Raw genomic sequence first — 19,751 nt, 5'->3', positions numbered from 1 at the left:
AAGGAGAAGGAAGACAGAGACACACAGAGAAGGAGAAGGAAGACAGAGAGACACACAGAGAAGGAAATGGAGGACAGAGAGACACACAGAGAAGGAGAAGGAAGACACAGAGACACACAGAGAAGGAGAAGGAAGACACAGAGACACACAGAGAAGGAAGACAGAGACACAGAGAAGGAAGACAGAGAGACACACAGAGAAGGAGAAGGAAGACACAGAGACACACAGAGAAGGAGAAGGAAGACACAGAGACACACAGAGAAGGAGAAGGAAGACACAGAGACACACAGAGAAGGAAGACAGAGAGAGTCATTGGGGAACGCAGCAGCTAAAAAGCCCAAACCGTGTAGAAACCGAAGAAACAGACCCCGTGAGAGACATTTACAAAGCGTTTGTATGTGCAGGTTGTATGCTTGTAATAATCATTTGGGAGGGGGGAAGTGCTTATATTAGACACAAGTGTGTTATACAAGTGTTTTTTTTGTTGCATATCCCAACTCCCCCTGAGACACCCGCAGAGAGTGGGGTCACGGCCAGGGTCACCATATCCCAACTCCCCCTGAGACACCTGCAGGGAGTGGGGTCACGGCCAGGGTCACCATATCCCAACTCCCCCTGAGACACCTGCAGGGAGTGGGGTCACGGCCAGGGTCACCATATCCCAACTCCCCCTGAGACACCAGCAGGGAGTGGGGTCACGGCCAGGGTCGCCATATCCCAACTCCCTCTGAGACACCCGCAGGGAGTGGGGTCATGGCCAGGGTCCCCATATCCCAACTCCCCCTGAGACACCTGCAGGGAGTGGGGTCACGGCCAGGGTCACCATATCCCAACTCCCCCTGAGACACCCGCAGGGAGTGGGGTCACGGCCAGGGTCGTCATATCCCAACCCCCCCTGAGACACCTGCAGGGAGTGGGGTCACGGCCTGGGTCACCATATCCCAACTCCCCCTGAGACACCTGCAGGGAGTGGGGTCACGGCCAGGGTCACCATATCCCAACTCCCCCTGAGACACCCGCAGAGAGTGGGGTCACGGCCAGGGTCACCATATCCCAACTCCCTCTGAGACACCCACAGGGTCGTCATTGTACAGCACCCCTGGAGGAATTAGGGGTAAGTGCCTTGCTCAAGTCACACTTTTTTCTCTCACCTTGTTGACTCTAGTATCCGAACCAGCAACCTTTTGGTTGCTGGCCCAGTGCTCCAACCTCGAGGCTACCTGCCTCCATACCTGCATGTGTGAGTATGAGTATATGTATTCTACTGTATGTATGCATGTGTGTGTGTGTGTGTGTGTGTATCTACAGTATGCATACTGTGAGTGTTGGCATGCTTACGTATGTATGTATTTGTGTGTGTATATGTACATATCATGTACGCATATGTATAACCCATCACTACTACTCACATGCTGTTAGAGTCGTGCTGGGTGTGTGTGCATGTGTGTGTGTGACAGAGAAAGAGAGAAAGAGTGTGTACGGTTCTACTCACATGCTGTTGGGGTCGTGCTGTGTGGCGGGGAGGCCGTTGACCCCTGGCATCCCTCCTCCCGTCCCGTCGGGGCCTCCCCCTCCTCCCCCTTCTCCTCCCCCGGGGGAGGGCGGCTCCATGCGCTGAAACATTAACGGTGTTCGGTTCTGTGTGAGATACAACATGGCCTCGGGCTGGCATCAGACACACTCAGGCAGGGACACACACACACACAGAGGAAAGGAGAGGATGCACCGCAGCATGCTCCCACCAGGTGGCACAATTGGGTAAAGTAATGGTTTAGAGGTTAGAAGTTGCCTAGAGTGGGAAATTGAAGCTCTGGAGAAGGGCGGAGGGGCTAGCTTTTGTTCCAGCCCAGCACTAAGTATAGATAATAGTCACCACTAAACTAGCTTCAGTTTTTCAATACTAGCCACTAACAATTTAAACTTCTTCCACTGGACAGCTGAAGCAAGTCACACAATGTTTCTTGAAAAATGACCCTTTCTAGTTGGTTATTATTTAATTGGTGTCTAAACTGGGGACTCGCTGATTATTTGACTGAAACAAATACTTTGGCCCTCCAGAGCTAGAATTGCCCACCCCTGCTTTAACCACAGATCTAGGATCAGATTACCATAACCATCTGATAACCTTCGGGACCATTGGGAGAATTAAGACCTGATCTGATCCTGTGTCAGTCAGAGCTTAGTGGCAACCAGAGCCATATATTTAAGCAATAATGCTCGATATTGGTATATGGCCAATATACCACGGCTAAGGGCTGTGTCCAGGCACTCCGCATTATGTCTTGCATAAGAACAGCCCTTAGTTGTGGTATATTGGCCACATATCACAAACCCCAGAGGAGCCTTATTGCTCTTATAAACTGGTTATCAAAGTAATTAGAGCAGTAAAAACAAATGTTTTGTCATACCCGTGGTATACAGTCTGATATACCACGGCTGTCAGCCAATCAGCATTCAGGGCTCGAACCACCCAGTTTAGAAACGTATAAATACCAGGGTTAGGGTCAATTCCATTTCAATCAATTCATAAAGTTCCAATTCCACATTTTCCTCATTGAAAAACATTGAAGAGAATTGGGATTTCACTGCACTTCCTGAATTGACTGCAATTGAAATGGAATTGACTCCAACCCTGATATATACACATAGTGCTTTCAGAAGGTATTCACACCTCTTGACTTTTTCCACATTTTGTTATGTTACAGCCTGCATTTAAAATGGATTACATTCAGAAGTTGTGTCACTGGCCTACACACAACACCCCATAATGTCAAAGTGGAATTATGTTTTTTGAAACTTTCATAAATGAATACAAAATTAAAAGCTGGAATGTTTTGAATCAATAAGTATTCAACCCCTTTGGTATGGCAAACCTAAATAAGTTCAGGAGTAAAAATGTGATTAAGAAGTCACATAATAAGTTGCATGGACTCACTCTGTGTGCAATAATAGTGTTTAACATGATTTTTGAATGACTACCTCATCTCTGTACACCAAACATAGAATTATCTGTAAGCTCCCTCAGTCGAGCAATGAATTTCAACACAGATTCAACCACAAAGACCAGGGAGGTTTTCCAATGCCTCGCAAAGAAGGGCACCTATTGGTAGATGGGTAAACATGTATCCCTTTGAGCAAGGTGAAGTTATTAATTACACTTTGGATGGTGTATCAATACACCCAGTCACTACAAAGATACAGGCGTCCTTCCTAACTCGGTTGCCGGAGAGGAAAGAAACTGTTCAGGCATTTCACCATGAGGCCAATTGTGACTTTAAAACAGTTACAGAGTTGAATGGCTGTGATAGGAGAAAAGTGAGGATGAATCAACAACATTGTAGTTACTGCACAATACTAACCTAAATGAATGAGTGAAAAGAAGGAAGCCTGTACAGAATAAAAAATATTCAAAAACATGCATCCTGTTTGCAATAAGGCACTAAAGTAAAACTGCAAAAAATGTGGCAAAGAAATTAACTTTATATCCTGAATACAAGGCATTTAGTTTGTGGCAAATCCAACACAACACATCACTGAGAACCACTCTTCATATTTTCAAGTACGGTGGTCGCTGCATCATGTTATGGGTATGCTTGTCATAGGCAAGGACTAGAGAGTTTTTTTATACAAATGACCGGAATAGAGCTAAGCACAGGCAAAATCCTGGAGGAAAACCTGGTTCAGTCTGCTTTCCAACCGATATTGAGAGACAAATTCACCTTTCAGCAGGACAATAACCTAAAACACAAGGCCAAATATACAATGGAGTTGCTTACCAAGACCACGTTGAATGTTCCTGAGTGGCCTAGTTACAGTTTTTGACTAAAAGCGGCTTGAAAATCTTCGGCAAGACTTGAGAATGTCTGTCTAGCAATGATCAACAACCAACTTGACAAAGCTTAAAGCTCTTAGAGACTTACCAGAAAGACTCACAGCTGTAATCGCTGCCAAAGGTGATTCTAACATGTATCGACTCAGGGGTGTGAATACTTATGTAAATGAGATATTTCAATATAAAAATGTTAATACATTTGCAAACATTTCTAAAAACATGTTTTCATGTGTCACTGTGGGGTAGAAAAAATATATACTTAATCAATTTAGAATTCAGGCTGTAACACAACAAAAATGTGGAATAAGTCAAGGGGTTTGAATACTTTCTGAAGGCGCTGTATATGGCTCTGGAGGAAAATTCTACTTCCTCCGTCAAAACAGCTCCTCAGCAGTCCTTTTTGTTGTTTCGCCCATATATGGAGTGTGGCGGGAGCAGGGAGGTCTTCCATTGGCTGGTCTGTGGTGGTGTCGATGGCTACATGACTACAGATGCCGTCATGTTCATCCAAACCAAAAGCTAAAATGTTAACGGCTAAATGAATGGGTGTGAACCCGGGTTGTAGCGTGCTCGCTAACAGTGAGTTCTTCTGGGAAAATTAGTTTTAATATACTAACATATGAAATGGGATATGGAGGACGAGGTACAAAACTAGTGCACTATTTTCCCTAGAAAGCACGTTCATGAATACCACTGAAGATTCACAGAGACGGTTTTGTTACATGAGCGTCCAATGGTTACATCAGGAACCTCAGCTCAACATCCAAACAACCAACCAGAGATGACGGAATACACAGACAGGAGCACACAGAGAGGGGAGAAGGGTTCTGGTTAGACAGGCCTGATGACAGTCAACCTAGATTGACCAATCAGGGAGGGTTTGAGAAGCCAAGGTCCCGCCCCCCTCCTGGAAGAACAAATCGAGTCAGAGGGACGAGGGGATGGATGGACAGACAGATAGACAGGGAGAGAAAGACGGAGGGAGAAGGAGGGAATATGCAAAAGAGTGATAGAGGAGTGACATAGATAGTGAGTGATACATAACACAATGTATAGAAAGGTACAGACCTGGGGCAGGCACAGAGAGACATGGTAAACAGTGGTAGAAAGACACATTACAACAGTGAAAAGGCAGGCAGTAAAACAGTGGTAGGAAAAGACAATAGGAAAGACTGTATATATATATACATATATAAATAATAAACTATATCAATTGGAAAATAGATTAAGACATAATGAAAGGTAGTATAACAGTTGTAGGGAGGAGGGAAGGAGGGAAGGAAGGAAGGAAGAAAAGAAAGACAGAGTTAAGGAAAGAAGGTGGGAAAGATTGAAGGAGAGATGACGGGAAGGTGCAGAAGATTGAAGGAGGGAATAAGGAGAGAAGAGCAGGAGTGATGGACATAAAGAAAGGAATTAAGGAGGGAAAGAGTACAACTGAGAAATGAAAGAGGGAAGAAGGGAAGGAGGGATAGACAGAAATACATAGTTTGTCGTTGTGCACCACAGGCCAGCTGGTGATGTTGAGAAGGAGGAGCCTGTCTGGAACTGGACAGTCAGTGCAACCAATGAGATGACAGCATTCAGGAGGATCATACCAACTCATAGACGGGGTCTAAAATATCGTACACTCCATTCACCTAGGGCCCGATTGAGACTTGAGATAAGTAGACTTAACATGGACTTAAGTCAATAAAACATGGACATAAGTCAACTTTTTTTTACTTAAGTCCATGTTAAGTCAACTTATCTCATGTCTGAAAAGCGCCCCTACTGAATACCCACAGATCCTTAACCCCGCCTCATGGACTTGATCTTGGATAGAATAAAACGGGTGCCAATTCTGTTTTTATAAAACCTCCAAGAAAACATCTAAGAAAGGTTGATTTTGGGGTGAACCATTACTTTAACTTCAGCCTCCAAAGGCAGATAGAAACCATTAAAAGCTGTGGATTGCAGCACTGGAGCCACAGGAGCAACGGGGTATCCCGGGGAATGGAGAAATGTGGAGCCACAGGAGCAACGGGGTATCCCGGGGAATGGAGTAATGTGTTAGAGAAACAGTGCACATCACATTAAGAGGTAGTGCATTTACACAGCATTCATAGACAACAGGAGTGCATACGTACATTGGCCATGTTGTATCATTATTATTCATATCAATTTCAAAACAAAACAGTTTAAAACATCTCCCCCCTTCTCCTCACCACGACACCATTTAACCCCCCATGCTTAAAAAGGGGAGGGGTTCAAAGAAGGCCTTAAAGGGGCAATCTGCGATTGAGTTTTATTGTTTGAACTGCAGATTGCCCCTTTAAGTAAATATACAAGTGGTGGGTATGATGGGGGTAAAGTAATGGGTAGGAGGGGGGTATAGTAATGGTAGAGTAAAGGTAAAGAGATAGCAAGTGGAAGAGCCAGGCCGGGCGTCAGCCTACGATAGCCATCCATCATGCTAACTGGGAAACAGGCAGAAACAGCCTGGTGCAGGAGTAGAGAGAGAGAGGTAACTGGAGTTAGCATGCTACAGGGGTAACCCAGGACCCGGCAGAAACAGCCTGGTGCCGGAGTAGAGAGAGAGAGGTAACTGGAGTTAGCGTGCTACAGGGGTAACCCAGGACCCGGCAGAAACAGCCTGGTGCCGGAGTAGAGAGAGAGAGGTAACTGGAGTTAGCATGCTACAGGGGTAACCCAGGACCCGGCAGAAACAGCCTGGTGCCGGAGTAGAGAGAGAGAGGTAACTGGAGTTAGCATGCTACAGGGGTAACCCAGGACCCGGCAGAAACAGCCTGGTGCCGGAGTAGAGAGAGAGAGGTAACTGAAGTTAGCATGCTACAGGGGTAACCCAGGACCAGGCAGTGCTCATTGGGAGGGTTCCAAGGCGGAGGAGCATGATGTGGGAGGACGAGCGAGGGAGCGTTGGGGGAAAGGGGGAAATAAAGGGCTAGGGGGTTGACAGATCAAGGAGGGCAGCGATGGAGGTCCTGGAAAGGGTGCAAGGGGGCCAGGAAACGGGGTCTAGCGAAGAAGTGGGTTTGGGGTCATGAGGATGGGTCTGGAGGGAAGGGAGGCTATGGAGGTCTGGAAAGGGGAGCTATGGGGACCAAGAATATCAGCCATGGGGGTTCTGGGTGGTGGGTAAAGGCAGGAGGAAGAGTTGAGGAGCTAAAGGAAGGGGAGCTGAGGGGGTTGGATGATTTGGGGTTCACTGGGGTGTGGGAGCATGGGTGTTTGGAGGCAAGAGAGGCTATGGGGAGCTGGACAGGTTTGGGAAGGGGATCTAAGGGGGAAGGAAGAGTCGGTTCTGGGGTGTTTTTTGGAGGTCACGGGTGGGTCTGGGTCTAGTGGGTACCTGCTCCTCGCGTAGGGCCTGGAGCTTCTTGGCCTTGCTCTGTCTGTAGTACTCCATGATCATCATGGCAGCGTAGATCTTCCCCACCGTCAAGTCTGTGGCTGCTGAGAGAGGGACAAGTTACCCTGCCTCGATTAGACCACAATGTGGATGGGACCCTGAGCCGTGAGACGAGAGAGAGGGGGATGGGAGTGGGGGACCGACCATGCTACGACACCACACACACATACAGACAGTTGCGGGCACTAAAAAGTTAGGTCGTGTTGTATTGGTAGAACAATTGCTGCCAACGTGTGGACAACACTTCACTCTATTTCTCCTAACGGGAGGTTTGGTTTTTAGAAAACATTTCAGTGGCCGCGACTGTAGGGTACATCTCAAAGTCCTTGACTCGTCTTCCTCCTTTTAAAAAATAGCTTTGAGGGAAAATATCCGAGGTTCCGCCCCTCAGACCTTCTCTTCCAATACGTTTTGAGAAAGAGCCAATGATTCAATGACTCAAGAATCAAGGATGAAAGGAATCAAGGAAACACTTTTTAGATTCACCCTACATACATAACACACGGTGACTGCATCAAATGACACCATGTACACGGAAATACACGACTTATTACCCATAAGGTTGTGGTTGAAAGTAGTGCACTATACTATATATTAGCCCCTCTATAGGGAATATATGCATTATACATGCACTATTAACAGCAGTATTTATGCAATAATATACACAATGGTATGTACTATACAGGGAATATGGTAATGGTGTCATTTGAGATTTGCCTGCAGATACAAGTACAAGTACAACCAAATACAACACATATACAACATATTTACAACACTGTACAGTATACAACATATTTACAACACTGTACAGTATACAACAGCGCTGATAGTCTTTTCACAATCAGTTATTTTCTGTCTTTAACTTAAATATTCTCTTTCACTTTAATTTGAACAGGCACAGTGCTTAAACGGTTCCTATAGAGGACTATATAGTTATTTCACGTTGACCATAGATCATCACTTCACCTCAATCCTATGCCTTTAGAAATAGGAGCTCCATTTTTCTCTCCAAAAACTCTAGATTGGCACCCAGAGTTTGGATGATCCAGATAACATTAAACATGAGGAAAAACATGGAGCTTTGTTTGACACTAAAATCCACCTCTTTACTCTGAAAAATAAATGATGATCTATTCCCAGAGAAATGGCTCGAGGTCCCCCAGCATATCAACTTATTAAAAAGTATAATAATACTTTATAATAATAGTAATTGTATAGTGCAATACTATGGAGTACTTCATCAACATTGCATGCTGCTCTACTTTGAGTGAAGTATAACTTCAAATGAATAAATTCAAGTTATATTTAACACCAAGGCAGCATGCTACACTACACTGTGTGTAGAACATTTGATCTCTTCCTTATTATAATAATAACACTGTTGCTATACTATACTACTACTACTACTACTACTATAGGTCTATACTTCTACTAGTATAACAGGACTCTCACTAAGCCTACGTTGAGGCCCATACTCCCTGTAGTGAAAAGACTTCTATAGAGGGTTAGGGTCTATAGCAGGCACCCCCTGATGCAGGAACTGACCCAGTGGGGGTAAAGAAGGGATTGTGTGAGTGTGTTTACGTTTTCTAAGAACTGTAAGTAGGGAGAGGTGAGGATGTACAGAGGGAGTTATGGTTGTACATGTGTGTGTGTGTGGGGTTGTGTGTATGAACATGAGTGTGTTGAAGTAGGGAGCCGGTCCGTGGTGGTCCTGATCAGGGGGGGCGAAGCAGTGGGTGACTACGTTTAGTAGAAGCTGTCCTCTTGGTGAATTGGTGATCGTCGGACACACTTACACACACACACACACACACACACACACACACGCATCGTAGTGTGTGTTTTACGTGGTGTAACTTACACTTGTGTGGCGTGACCAGCAGGTCTAGGTTCTTCTGAGAGAGGTTGGGCCAAATGGCCATCATTTCTTTCCTTAGCTCAGCGTCCATCTGATGTTTGTCAGCTCCTCCTGTGTTGCCCAACACACACGTCAAGACACACACACACACACACACACGTGGGCATACGCACACGCAGGTACGCAGGAAAGCACACACACAAGCGCAAACACGCGCACGTACGAAAGTACATACGCAAGCGCAAACACACGTACGCACACGCAGGCAGCAGAGCAAGCCCACACACACACGCGCACACGCACGCGCGCACGCACACGCACACACACACACGCGCACAAATATGCATGCAAAAAACCAAGTTATCCAGCCACACATGTACACATTCACACAAACAAAAAAGATTTGGATTAATCCACAACTTCCTGAGCATTTATAAATGTTTGGTATATCACCACTATCTGGAAGGACAGGACTGATACCATACCTATGGTAGGAAGAAAAGAAAGGGAGAAAGGAAGAAAGAGAATGAAAGAAAGACAGACAGACAGAAAAAGAGAAACAGAGAGAGGAAGAATAAAAGCAAGCAAGAAAGAAAGAAAAAGAAAGAGAGAAAAATAAAGAAAGAGCGGCAAGAAAGAAAGAAAAAGAAAGAGAGAGTAGGGAGGGAAAAGGTAGGAAACAACACATCAGAATGGCATTGGCAAAAATAGTAAAAAAGGACAGCTGAAAAAGTTGAGTAGATAAAGAGAGACAGAAAAGGAGGAGGGTCGTACCCTTGGCAATCTTGATATCGAGCGCTGTCCGAATCAGAGCCATGAGAGTGGAGTTGAAATGCACTGAGTTGTCCTCGGCAACCGGCAAGTCCATGCGCAGCAGCCTCTGTGGAGAGCCAATCAGGTGGAGAGGTTGAGAAAAGAGAGCGTGTACGTGGTAGGGGGTGGGGTCTGAACCTCCAGGTAAGGGGAAAAGGGAGGGGCCAAGATTGAGGGAGCTCGATAGGGCAACAGCCAAAAAAGGTTAGGTTTCAGTGTCTGTAATCTTATCTACTTGTTTTATTTAGCCAGGTATATGTTCGACTCTGTCTGTCTGATTCTGAAGACACAGAAATTTGGTGCAATTCAGTTTCACCTCACAGTTCACGGAGGGAATTGAAATCCAATTCATGAATTGAAAGAAATCCTCATAGAAAAAAAAAGTCAATTTCAATTCATCTCCCGAAGTGACTGAATCTAAATGGAATTTAACCCAACCCCACTTGCAGTATCTTGATTGTCAGAGGTCCCTTGTAGGTCTATGTTGTGTCTGTGTGTGCTAAAGGACTTTGTCATATGTAGTAACCACAGTATGATTTCCAAACTGTAAAACTGCCTTTTCCAAAGGAAACAGTGGAAAAGTACTTCCTGATTGTCTCCTGATTGGCAAGTGATACTCAAACAACTACACATTTATCCAATGGGCCGTCTGCTACAGAATGAGCGACTGCGGGAGCCAAGAGCCACACGGCACCACAATGGCCGACGACCAACTGACCCAACCTATGCCCATGTTCCCTAATAATGTGTGAATGCAACGGTACGCATTCACGCATCTTATTACACACAAATGTACACACATGTACACACACAACCCCCTTTACCCTCCCACTAACACACAGTATATCAACAGAATATACTGGAATAGACTGCAAGACATAGCAAACAGTAGTATCACTGGTGTAGTTGTACTACTCTTCATCAGGAGACTAGTGTGTTTTATCAAGGCATCTGCTATAGAGCTCCCCCTACCTGTATGGAGGTTCGCTACATGTTTTTGATTGATTTCTTTCTAAACAGGTCAAACCAATGGATGAACTGCTAGATAAAAGAACAAACCCAGGGTGGATGTTTCTTCACATCTATTAGTCGGTCATCGATTGGCTTGACCTCTGAACATGAGCGTTGGGTACTCACGTAGGACGGGCAAGCACGTGTGACACCATGTTAGTGTGTATGTGTGTGTCGTGCCCGAAAGCGTGTGTGGCACCAGTCGTCGCAGCCAACATCCACAGCCTCCAGGTGTCCATAGCAACAAGCCATGCAACAGAGAATGCAACGGACACGTGCTTTTCCCAACACCCCCCAGATCCCCGACATTCAACATACCTCCACAAGCAGCATGCCCCTACCTCCCCCTCCCCCCTCCCCGGGACAAGCAGCATGCCCCTACCTCCCCCCCCCCCCCCTCCCCCCTCCCCGGGACAAGCAGCAGTGCAGCCGTGCACAGAGAGCATCATCATATTAGCTTTGATGGATTCATGGGATATCTACTTATTGATCCCTTTGATTTGCTTTATTTTCTCTCTATGGTTTCCTACAGAGCTATGCAGGCTACATGAAGAGTCCTTAGTGTTAGTCTTTTAGACATGATGCAAAGGTCCCGATTGGCAGATCAGATCTCTCTCGATGCTAAACGGTTGTCAGTTAAAGATGTTTAGTAAGAACATTCCCTGAAAGAAGAAAATCATAAAAAGAGGAATGATTTGTTTTTGACCAACCAGATGTTGGGCTACTGTATATAGGGGAGAAGTGGTAGTAGAAGTTAGTGGCGTTAGAAGCAGAAGGTTTCTATAATGAGATGGAGCTACAGATAAAACAGGAGGTCGGGACAGGAAGAGGGAGCGGGATTGTGACGACATTGAAAAAGGAAAAACAAGAAATCAAGACGATACGTGATTTAAGGGGAGAAAGAAAGAGAGGATGTTGAGAGAGAAAGAGAGAGAGAGTATAACAAGACAAGAGAATAAGACGAGGACTGAAACCATATCAATCTATCATCAAAAATGGCCAACCAATGGCCATATCCCAAACAAAGCAGGCCTTCCTGGAAAGTTCACTACCGTAACAAAGGTTAGAAAGGTCAAGCGTAAGAAGGAGGTCAAATACTACTCTTGGATTGACCAGTCCCAGGTGGGAGAAAGTGTTGTAGGGGTAAGGGTCTTTAACGTAAAGTCTTCTCTCAGGATTAGTGTACTAAAACAACGACAAGCTAGAATATAACCCACATAAGCCATCACAGCATCTATCATCGTTGTTATCCATGAACACTAGGCATTTCCATGAGTGACATACTGTATGCAATAGAGAATTGTTGGGCTGCATCCCAAATGGCACCCTGTCCCAAATAGCACCCTATTCCCAATGTAGTGCACTACTTTTGACCAGGGCCCATAGCGCTCTAGTTGAAAGTAGTGCACTGTATATGGAATAGGGTTCCATTTGGGACACAACCCTGGACAGAGTGGAGAGAAGGAGCAGGGAGAAGAGAGGACAGAAAGGACAGAGACAGACAGTTGGACATAGGGACAGAGACAGACAGTAGGATAGAGGGACAGAGACAGACAGTAGGATAGAGGGAGACAGTAGGATAGAGGGACAGAGACAGACAGTAGGATAGAGGGACAGAGACAGACAGTAGGATAGAGGGATAGAGACAGACAGTGGGATAGAGAAACAGAGACAGACAGTGGGATAGAGGGATAGAGACAGACAGTGGGATAGAGAAACAGAGACAGACAGTGGGATAGAGGGACAGAGACAGATGGTAGGATAGAGGGATAGAGACAGACAGTGGGATAGAGAAACAGAGACAGACAGTGGGATAGAGGGATAGAGACAGACAGTGGGATAGAGAAACAGAGACAGACAGTGGGATAGAGGGACAGAGACAGATGGTAGGATAGAGGGACAGAGACAGACAGTGGGATAGAGAAACAGAGACAGACAGTGGGATAGAGGGACAGAGACAGACAGTGGGATAGAGAAACAGAGACAGACAGTGGGATAGAGGGACAGAGACAGACAGTGGGATAGAGGGACAGAGACAGACAGTAGGATAGAGGGATAGAGACAGACAGTGGGATAGAGAAACAGAGACAGACAGTGGGATAGAGGGACAGAGACAGACAGTGGGATAGAGAAACAGAGACAGACAGTGGGATAGAGAAACAGAGACAGACAGTGGGATAGAGGGATAGAGACAGACAGTGGGATAGAGAAACAGAGACAGACAGTGGGATAGAGAAACAGAGACAGACAGTGGGATAGAGAAACAGAGACAGACAGTGGGATAGAGGGATAGAGACAGACAGTGGGATAGAGAAACAGAGACAGACAGTGGGATAGAGAAACAGAGACAGACAGTAGGATAGAGGGACAGAGACAGACAGTAGGATAGAGGGATACAGACAGACAGTGGGATAGAGAAACAGAGACAGACAGTGGGATAGAGGGACAGAGACAGACAGTAGGATAGAGGGATAGAGACAGACAGTGGGATAGAGAAACAGAGACAGACAGTGGGATAGAGGGATAGAGACAGACAGTGGGATAGAGAAACAGAGACAGACAGTGGGATAGAGGGACAGAGACAGATGGTAGGATAGAGGGACAGAGACAGATGGTAGGATAGAGGGACAGAGACAGACAGTAGGATAGAGGGACAGAGACAGACAGTAGGATAGAGGGACAGAGACAGACAGTAGGATAGAGGGACAGAGACAGACAGTAGGATAGAGACAGACAGTAGGATAGAGGGATAGAGACAGACAGTAGGATAGAGGGACAGAGACAGATGGTAGGATAGAGGGACAGAGACAGACAGTAGGATAGAGGGACAGAGACAGACAGTAGGATAGAGGGACAGAGACAGACAGTAGGATAGAGGGACAGAGACAGACAGTAGGATAGAGGGACAGAGACAGACAGTAGGATAGAGGGATAGAGACAGACAGTAGGATAGAGGGATAGAGACAGACAGTGGGATAGAGAAACAGAGACAGACAGTAGGATAGAGGGACAGAGACAGACAGTAGGATAGAGGGACAGAGACAGACAGTGGGATAGAGAAACAGAGACAGACAGTGGGATAGAGAAACAGAGACAGACAGTAGGATAGAGGGACATAGACAGACAGTAGGATAGAGGGATAGAGACAGACAGTAGGATAGAGGGACAGAGACAGACAGTAGGATAGAGGGACAGAGACAGACAGTAGGATAGAGGGATAAAGACAGACAATAGGATAGAGGCAGACAGTAGGATAGAGACAGACAGTGGGATAGAGGGACAGAGACAGAAAATAGGATAGAGGCAGACAGTAGGATAGAGACAGACAGTAGGATAGAGGGACAGAGGGAGAGAGTAGGCCAGAGGGACAGAGGGAGAGAGTAGGCCACAGGTAGAGAGAGACAGTAGGACAGAGGGACAGAGGGAGAGAGTAGGCCAGAGGTAGAGAGACAGACAGTAGGTCAGAGGGACAGAGGGAGAGAGTAGGCCAGAGGTAGAGAGACAGACAGTAGGTCAGAGGGACAGAGGGAGAGAGTAGGCCAGCGGTAGAGAGACAGACAGTAGGACAGAGGGACAGAGGGAGAGAGTAGGCCAGAGGGAGAGACAGACAGTAGGACAGAGGGACAGAGGGAGAGAGTAGGCCAGAGGTAGAGAGACAGACAGTAGGTCAGAGGGACAGAGGGAGAGAGTAGGCCAGAGGTAGAGAGACAGACAGTAGGACAGAGGGACAGAGGGAGAGAGTAGGCCAGAGGGAGAGAGAGAGACAGACAGTAGGATAGAGGGACAGAGGGACAGAGGGAGAGAGTAGGCCAGAGGGAGAGAGAGAGACAGACAGTAGGACAGAGGGACAGAGGGACAGAGGGAGAGAGTAGGCCAGAGGTAGAGAGACAGACAGTAGGACAGAGGGACAGAGGGAGAGAGTAGGCCAGAGGGAGAGAGACAGACAGTAGGACAGAGGGACAGAGTGTATGTAAGGGAGTGGGACAGTGGATAATGTTGGCGTAGTTGAAGCTGACAGACAAGTGGACGGAATGCAAATTAGGGGAAGAGGAGAGAGAGAGAGAGAGAGGGGGGGGGAGGGAGTGATACAGAGAGAGAGAGGGGGAGTGATACACACATAGAGAGAGGGAGGGAGTGATACACAGAGAGAGATAGGGAGGGAGTGATATAGAGAGAGAGAGGCGGAGGGAGTGATACAGAGAGAGAGAGAAAGAGAGAGGGGGGAGTGATACAGAGAGAGAGGGGGAAGGAGTGATACAGAGAGAGAGAGAGAGAGAGAGAGAGAGAGAGAGGGGAGAGGGAGTGATACAGAGAGAGAGAGAGAGAGAGAGAGAGAGACAGAGAGAGAGAGAGAGAGAGAGACAGAGAGAGAGAGAGAGAGAGAGAGGGAGAGAGACAGAGAGACAGAGAGAAAGACGGAGGGGAAAGATATGAAGACAAACAGTTCAGAACTGCATAGACAGTAAAACAGGATGGGTGGAAAAAGCTCAGGTCTTCTCAAAGGAAAGAAAGGGAAAAGATCGGGAGAAAAGACACAATAAGGAGAGACTGATAAAGACATGACTGTCTATCTATTTGTCAATTGTAATGGAAGTGAACACAAAGCCCAAATACTGTAGATTCACTGTCATTACAATCAACAAATAACAACTTCCTGTCAAATAATGTGGCCACTAATGTCTGTGTGTCATCATCCCCTCCCAGCTAAGGGCTGAAGATCGAAGTACGGTATACAGTATATGTGTGTGTAGTCAGGAAATGAAGACCCTGTCTGAATTACTGTGTGTAGCTGCGTGTGTGTGAGAGTGTGTGTGTAGCTATGGTGCCATCCACAGGAATGAGAGACTCAGAGGACTCGAGACACACACCCTTCCCCGTCCTTCTGTACCCACATCTTTTAGTCTGTTCATGTGTGTGTGTGAGTGAGAGCGCCCTGAGTAATATTCAGGCCAATACATGTCAGAATTCCTACCGGCTCTCCAATAGAAGAAAAACTGCAGATAGATACCCATTAATATGTTTATAAATGTAAAACCACTCATACTGCCAGGGCTTATTTAAAATCATTTCAGTTTTTAACAAAAAACCTGCCTTTTGATGCCAAAACCAATTAAATTGGTAATACGTTCCCAAATGTTGGCAAAACCAGAGAAATCTGTTTATGTGTGTAAGGAGTGTGTATAGGTCCGTGCAGGGTGCAGAAGGGCAGACAAGGCTTCCTCCGTTCCCTTGCTCCTGTGGCTTAGCGTATCTGGAGGGTCGCAGGGACTGACTATCATTTCCCTATCATTCTACTTCACGACCATCCCTCCCTCCATCCATCCCTCCCTCCATCCCTCCCTCCCTCCGTTCATCCCTCCCTCCGTTCATCCCTCCATCCCCAGTTCCGACCGATAATAAAACACAGTGCTCACCATCACACCACCACTAACAGACAATAATGACAGCGCTGAGTTTTAGGAGTTTGGAGGGGCGATCCCACGAGGGAGGGGGAAGGAGGGAAAGGGAGGGGGGGGGGGAGTCTACCTTGTAGGCGACCCGGGCAGGGCACCTCTTCCCCAGGCCTAACGGTGGACACATGTGCCTGAGCATCTGATACATGTCATTGTAAGTGATTCGGCCGCTGTAGTAGTGGTAGTAGGCCCACCCGGACACACACACACACACACACACACACAACGACAAACGTGGACGGACAACCAAGAAATGAAAAACCGATGAGGGGGTGGGGGGTGGAGGAGAGGGAGTTTGGGTTGACACAGGAACGAGAGGTGCATGGGGTGGAGGAGAGGGGGGGAGACGAGAGGAGAAAGGAACAACAACAAAAGAAAGGGGGAAACAAATACACAGAGGTTATTGTTTCGTCGGAAGAGTGGTTACGAGAGGGGAGAGAGAGGGGAGGTTAAGAAAGATAGAGACTCAGCTCTGGTTGGCTATCTCGGGGGAGAAGAGGGGGAGAGAGGGAGGAGGAGAGAGGGGGGTGGGGGAGGTGTAGTTTTAGTATAAGTAGCTATAATAACACAGCGTTCTATGCAAGGAGGTAACAGTAACAGTCTCCTCTCGTATAGAACGTGCAGCGGGGCTTCTAGCAGGCAGGAAAAGCACTGCTGCTGGGGTGGTGATGTCACAAATGGTAAGTCATGTCAATGCAGCTCCTTTCACCCCCAAACTTGGGTTGGACAATTCTGGGACCTTTCCTAAATTCACAGGTTTTACAGAAATTCTGTTTGGAAGATTCCCGGAATCAGCAGAGAACCAGGATTGCTGGAGAACCTGAGAATTTTGGGAAAAGTCCCGGAATTTTGCAACCCTTCCCCCAAACCCCTCCCAAACCCACCCCCTCCCCATCCCACCATCCGGACCCCCCCCATTCTAGAACAATGCACGATGCTAGAACCCTGTTGTACCATGGTCTGACCATGGTCATGGTTAGATAGACAGCAAGCACAAACCAAGAAAACACAATGGTTGGATTTTCTTGTGTCTTGTGTCATTGATACAGTATTGACTCCAGGGTTGGGGTCAATTCTATTTCAATTCAGTCAATTTAGGGAGTCATTTTCTCACTGAAACGCATGGAACTGGAATTGGAATTTCAGTTTACTTCCTGAACAGAGAGAATTGAAATGCAATTGACCCCAACAACCTGCATTGACTCATTGAAAAATATGCAAGTAGTGAATCGTTTGTAGTAGTGAATTGTTTGTCGTAGTGAATCGTTTGTCGTAGTGAATCGTTTGTTTGTTTAGTGAGTACAGTACAGATAGCAAGTGCAGTGCACGCCTACAACATCATGCTTCAGACAGTTGCTACTAAAACAGGTGTGGTGTGTTCTGCATTGTCCCAAACATTCTCCTCTATCATAATCAAGAATGCATACCAATATTAATAAGAAAACCAAAGCAAGATGGTGACCGTGGATGACTACAAACCAAACCAAACCAAAATCTAATAAGAAATGACCATGAAGAAGTGATAAAGGAAAATCAGAAAGAGAGAGAGAGCGTAACATTCATTCCCAAGTCTCTGAGTGAGAGACAGAACGAGCAGGTTGCGTAAACGTTGTGTTATAGTTGGGTCCAAACCTTGCAGGCCACCCTATGAGGGCATTTCTTGCCCAAGCCCAGAGGAGGGGAGATTACTCTCAATAAACTGTACATATCCTTATAATGTATGCGCCCGCTGCAAGAAGAATACAGGGAGGTTAGAGGAGGAAGAGACACACGGAAAGAGAGAGAGAGAGAGAGAGAGAGAGAGAGAGAGAGAGAGAGAGAGAGAGAGAGAGAGAGAGAGGGAGGGGGAGAGGGAGGATAGACAGAGTGAGAGAGCACAGAGGAGAACAAGAGTATAAATCAGTCTAACAAGCATGCACACATGGCACACACACACACACACACACACACACACACACACACACACACACACACACACACACACACACACACACACACACACACACACACACGTATTTCCACCTTTCTGATATATGTTTTTCTATATATAATTCCACATATAATCTACATAGATACTTCTACATATATTTTTCTACATTTAATTTCATACATAATTTAACATGTATTTTCTACATATAATTCCACATATAATCTACATACATAATTCAACATACATTTTTCTATTTATATTTTTCTACATATAAATCCACATATAATCTATATACATTTTTCTACATATATTTTCTCAAAGACATCTTTTTTCCCTGTCCATATCTTCTCTAACTACGTTATAGTAAAAGCTGGATGGCTATCAGTACATTTTCAGAGATACATTGAAGAAAAAGAGAGACAATTGCTTTCTAATGGACAATGCATTTCTCAGTATCAAAATACAGGGTGTGTATTTTTCTTGTGTTGCCATAAACTGCCAATGGTTGCCTATAGAAACATTAACCATGCAGCAATGAGTGATATAAAGAACCACAATGCAGACAATCTCTCTTCCTCTCTCTCTCTGCCCTTATCTTCTTTTACCATCTCTCTCTCCCCCTCTCTCTCTAGCTCTTTTAACCGTTACATTTGGTGGAACCGCACTTGGAGAGAGGCGCGCGCACACACACACACACACACACACACACACACACACACACACACACACACACACACACACACACACACACACACACATTGAGGGAGTGTTACGGCCGGGTAGTCACTGAGTTCACAGTACATAGATTTAAGGGCCTCCACAATATCAACACTTTGGAAACAGAAAGAGAGAGAACGACAAAGGAGAGCAAGAAAGACGAGAGACAGGACGGCTGGTTAGTTGGTCAGGTGAAGAAGCACCTGTTCCCTGTTAACTCCATCATCATCATCAGTATCACTAAACTCCCACGTCCGTATGGTCAGTTTATTAAATAGAGTTAGATAGAGGACTCATATTTGTATCTGTGCCTTTATGGTGTCTGTGACAGCAATGTCAAAATGGGTTAAATCCATCTACAGTCCTCTATCTAACTCTATGGTTTATTATCAGTTGAAATCGTCTCCTCTGTCACGTGACTGGTCACATGACTGGGGTCAGGTTTGCGCTTTTCAGTTAAGGGTTTAAGGTTAGAATGAGAAGCTAGGACAAAAGTATATTAGGAGAGAAAGGCATGTGTTAGCTAGAGTTACTGTACAGTCAACAATGTTAATCATATGGATGATGCTGTGTCTGAATATCTGTATGTGCCTATTTGTAAGTACATTAGTCAAGTGTAAATGAACAAAACATTTTATCCGTATGATTAAACATGAATAGTGTGTGTGTGTGTGTGCGTTTATGTGTGTGTGTGTGTGTCTGTGTGCGTTTATATGTGTGTG

The 19,751-nt window shown here is 45.9% G+C and overlaps 1 protein-coding gene across 1 annotated transcript in view; it reads right to left on the bottom strand.

The window, feature by feature from the left end:
• The window catches only part of LOC120023380 (voltage-dependent P/Q-type calcium channel subunit alpha-1A-like), a 134,733-nt gene that overhangs the window by 25,804 nt on the left and 89,178 nt on the right, over positions 1-19,751 (bottom strand). Inside the window, exons 35-39 of the mRNA XM_038967386.1 lie at positions 18,015-18,111; positions 9,880-9,985; positions 9,109-9,216; positions 7,185-7,288; positions 1,493-1,638 (exon numbers count right to left, since the gene is read on the bottom strand). Of these exons, the coding sequence (XP_038823314.1) occupies positions 1,493-1,638; positions 7,185-7,288; positions 9,109-9,216; positions 9,880-9,985; positions 18,015-18,111 (561 nt within the window). The remainder of the gene's footprint in view (positions 1-1,492; positions 1,639-7,184; positions 7,289-9,108; positions 9,217-9,879; positions 9,986-18,014; positions 18,112-19,751) is intronic.

Source organism: Salvelinus namaycush, chromosome 2, assembly GCF_016432855.1.
Source record: "Salvelinus namaycush isolate Seneca chromosome 2, SaNama_1.0, whole genome shotgun sequence".
NCBI lineage: Eukaryota > Metazoa > Chordata > Actinopteri > Salmoniformes > Salmonidae > Salvelinus > Salvelinus namaycush.
Note: the sequence above shows the minus strand (reverse complement) of the source record. Positions and strands in the feature narration are given on the sequence as shown.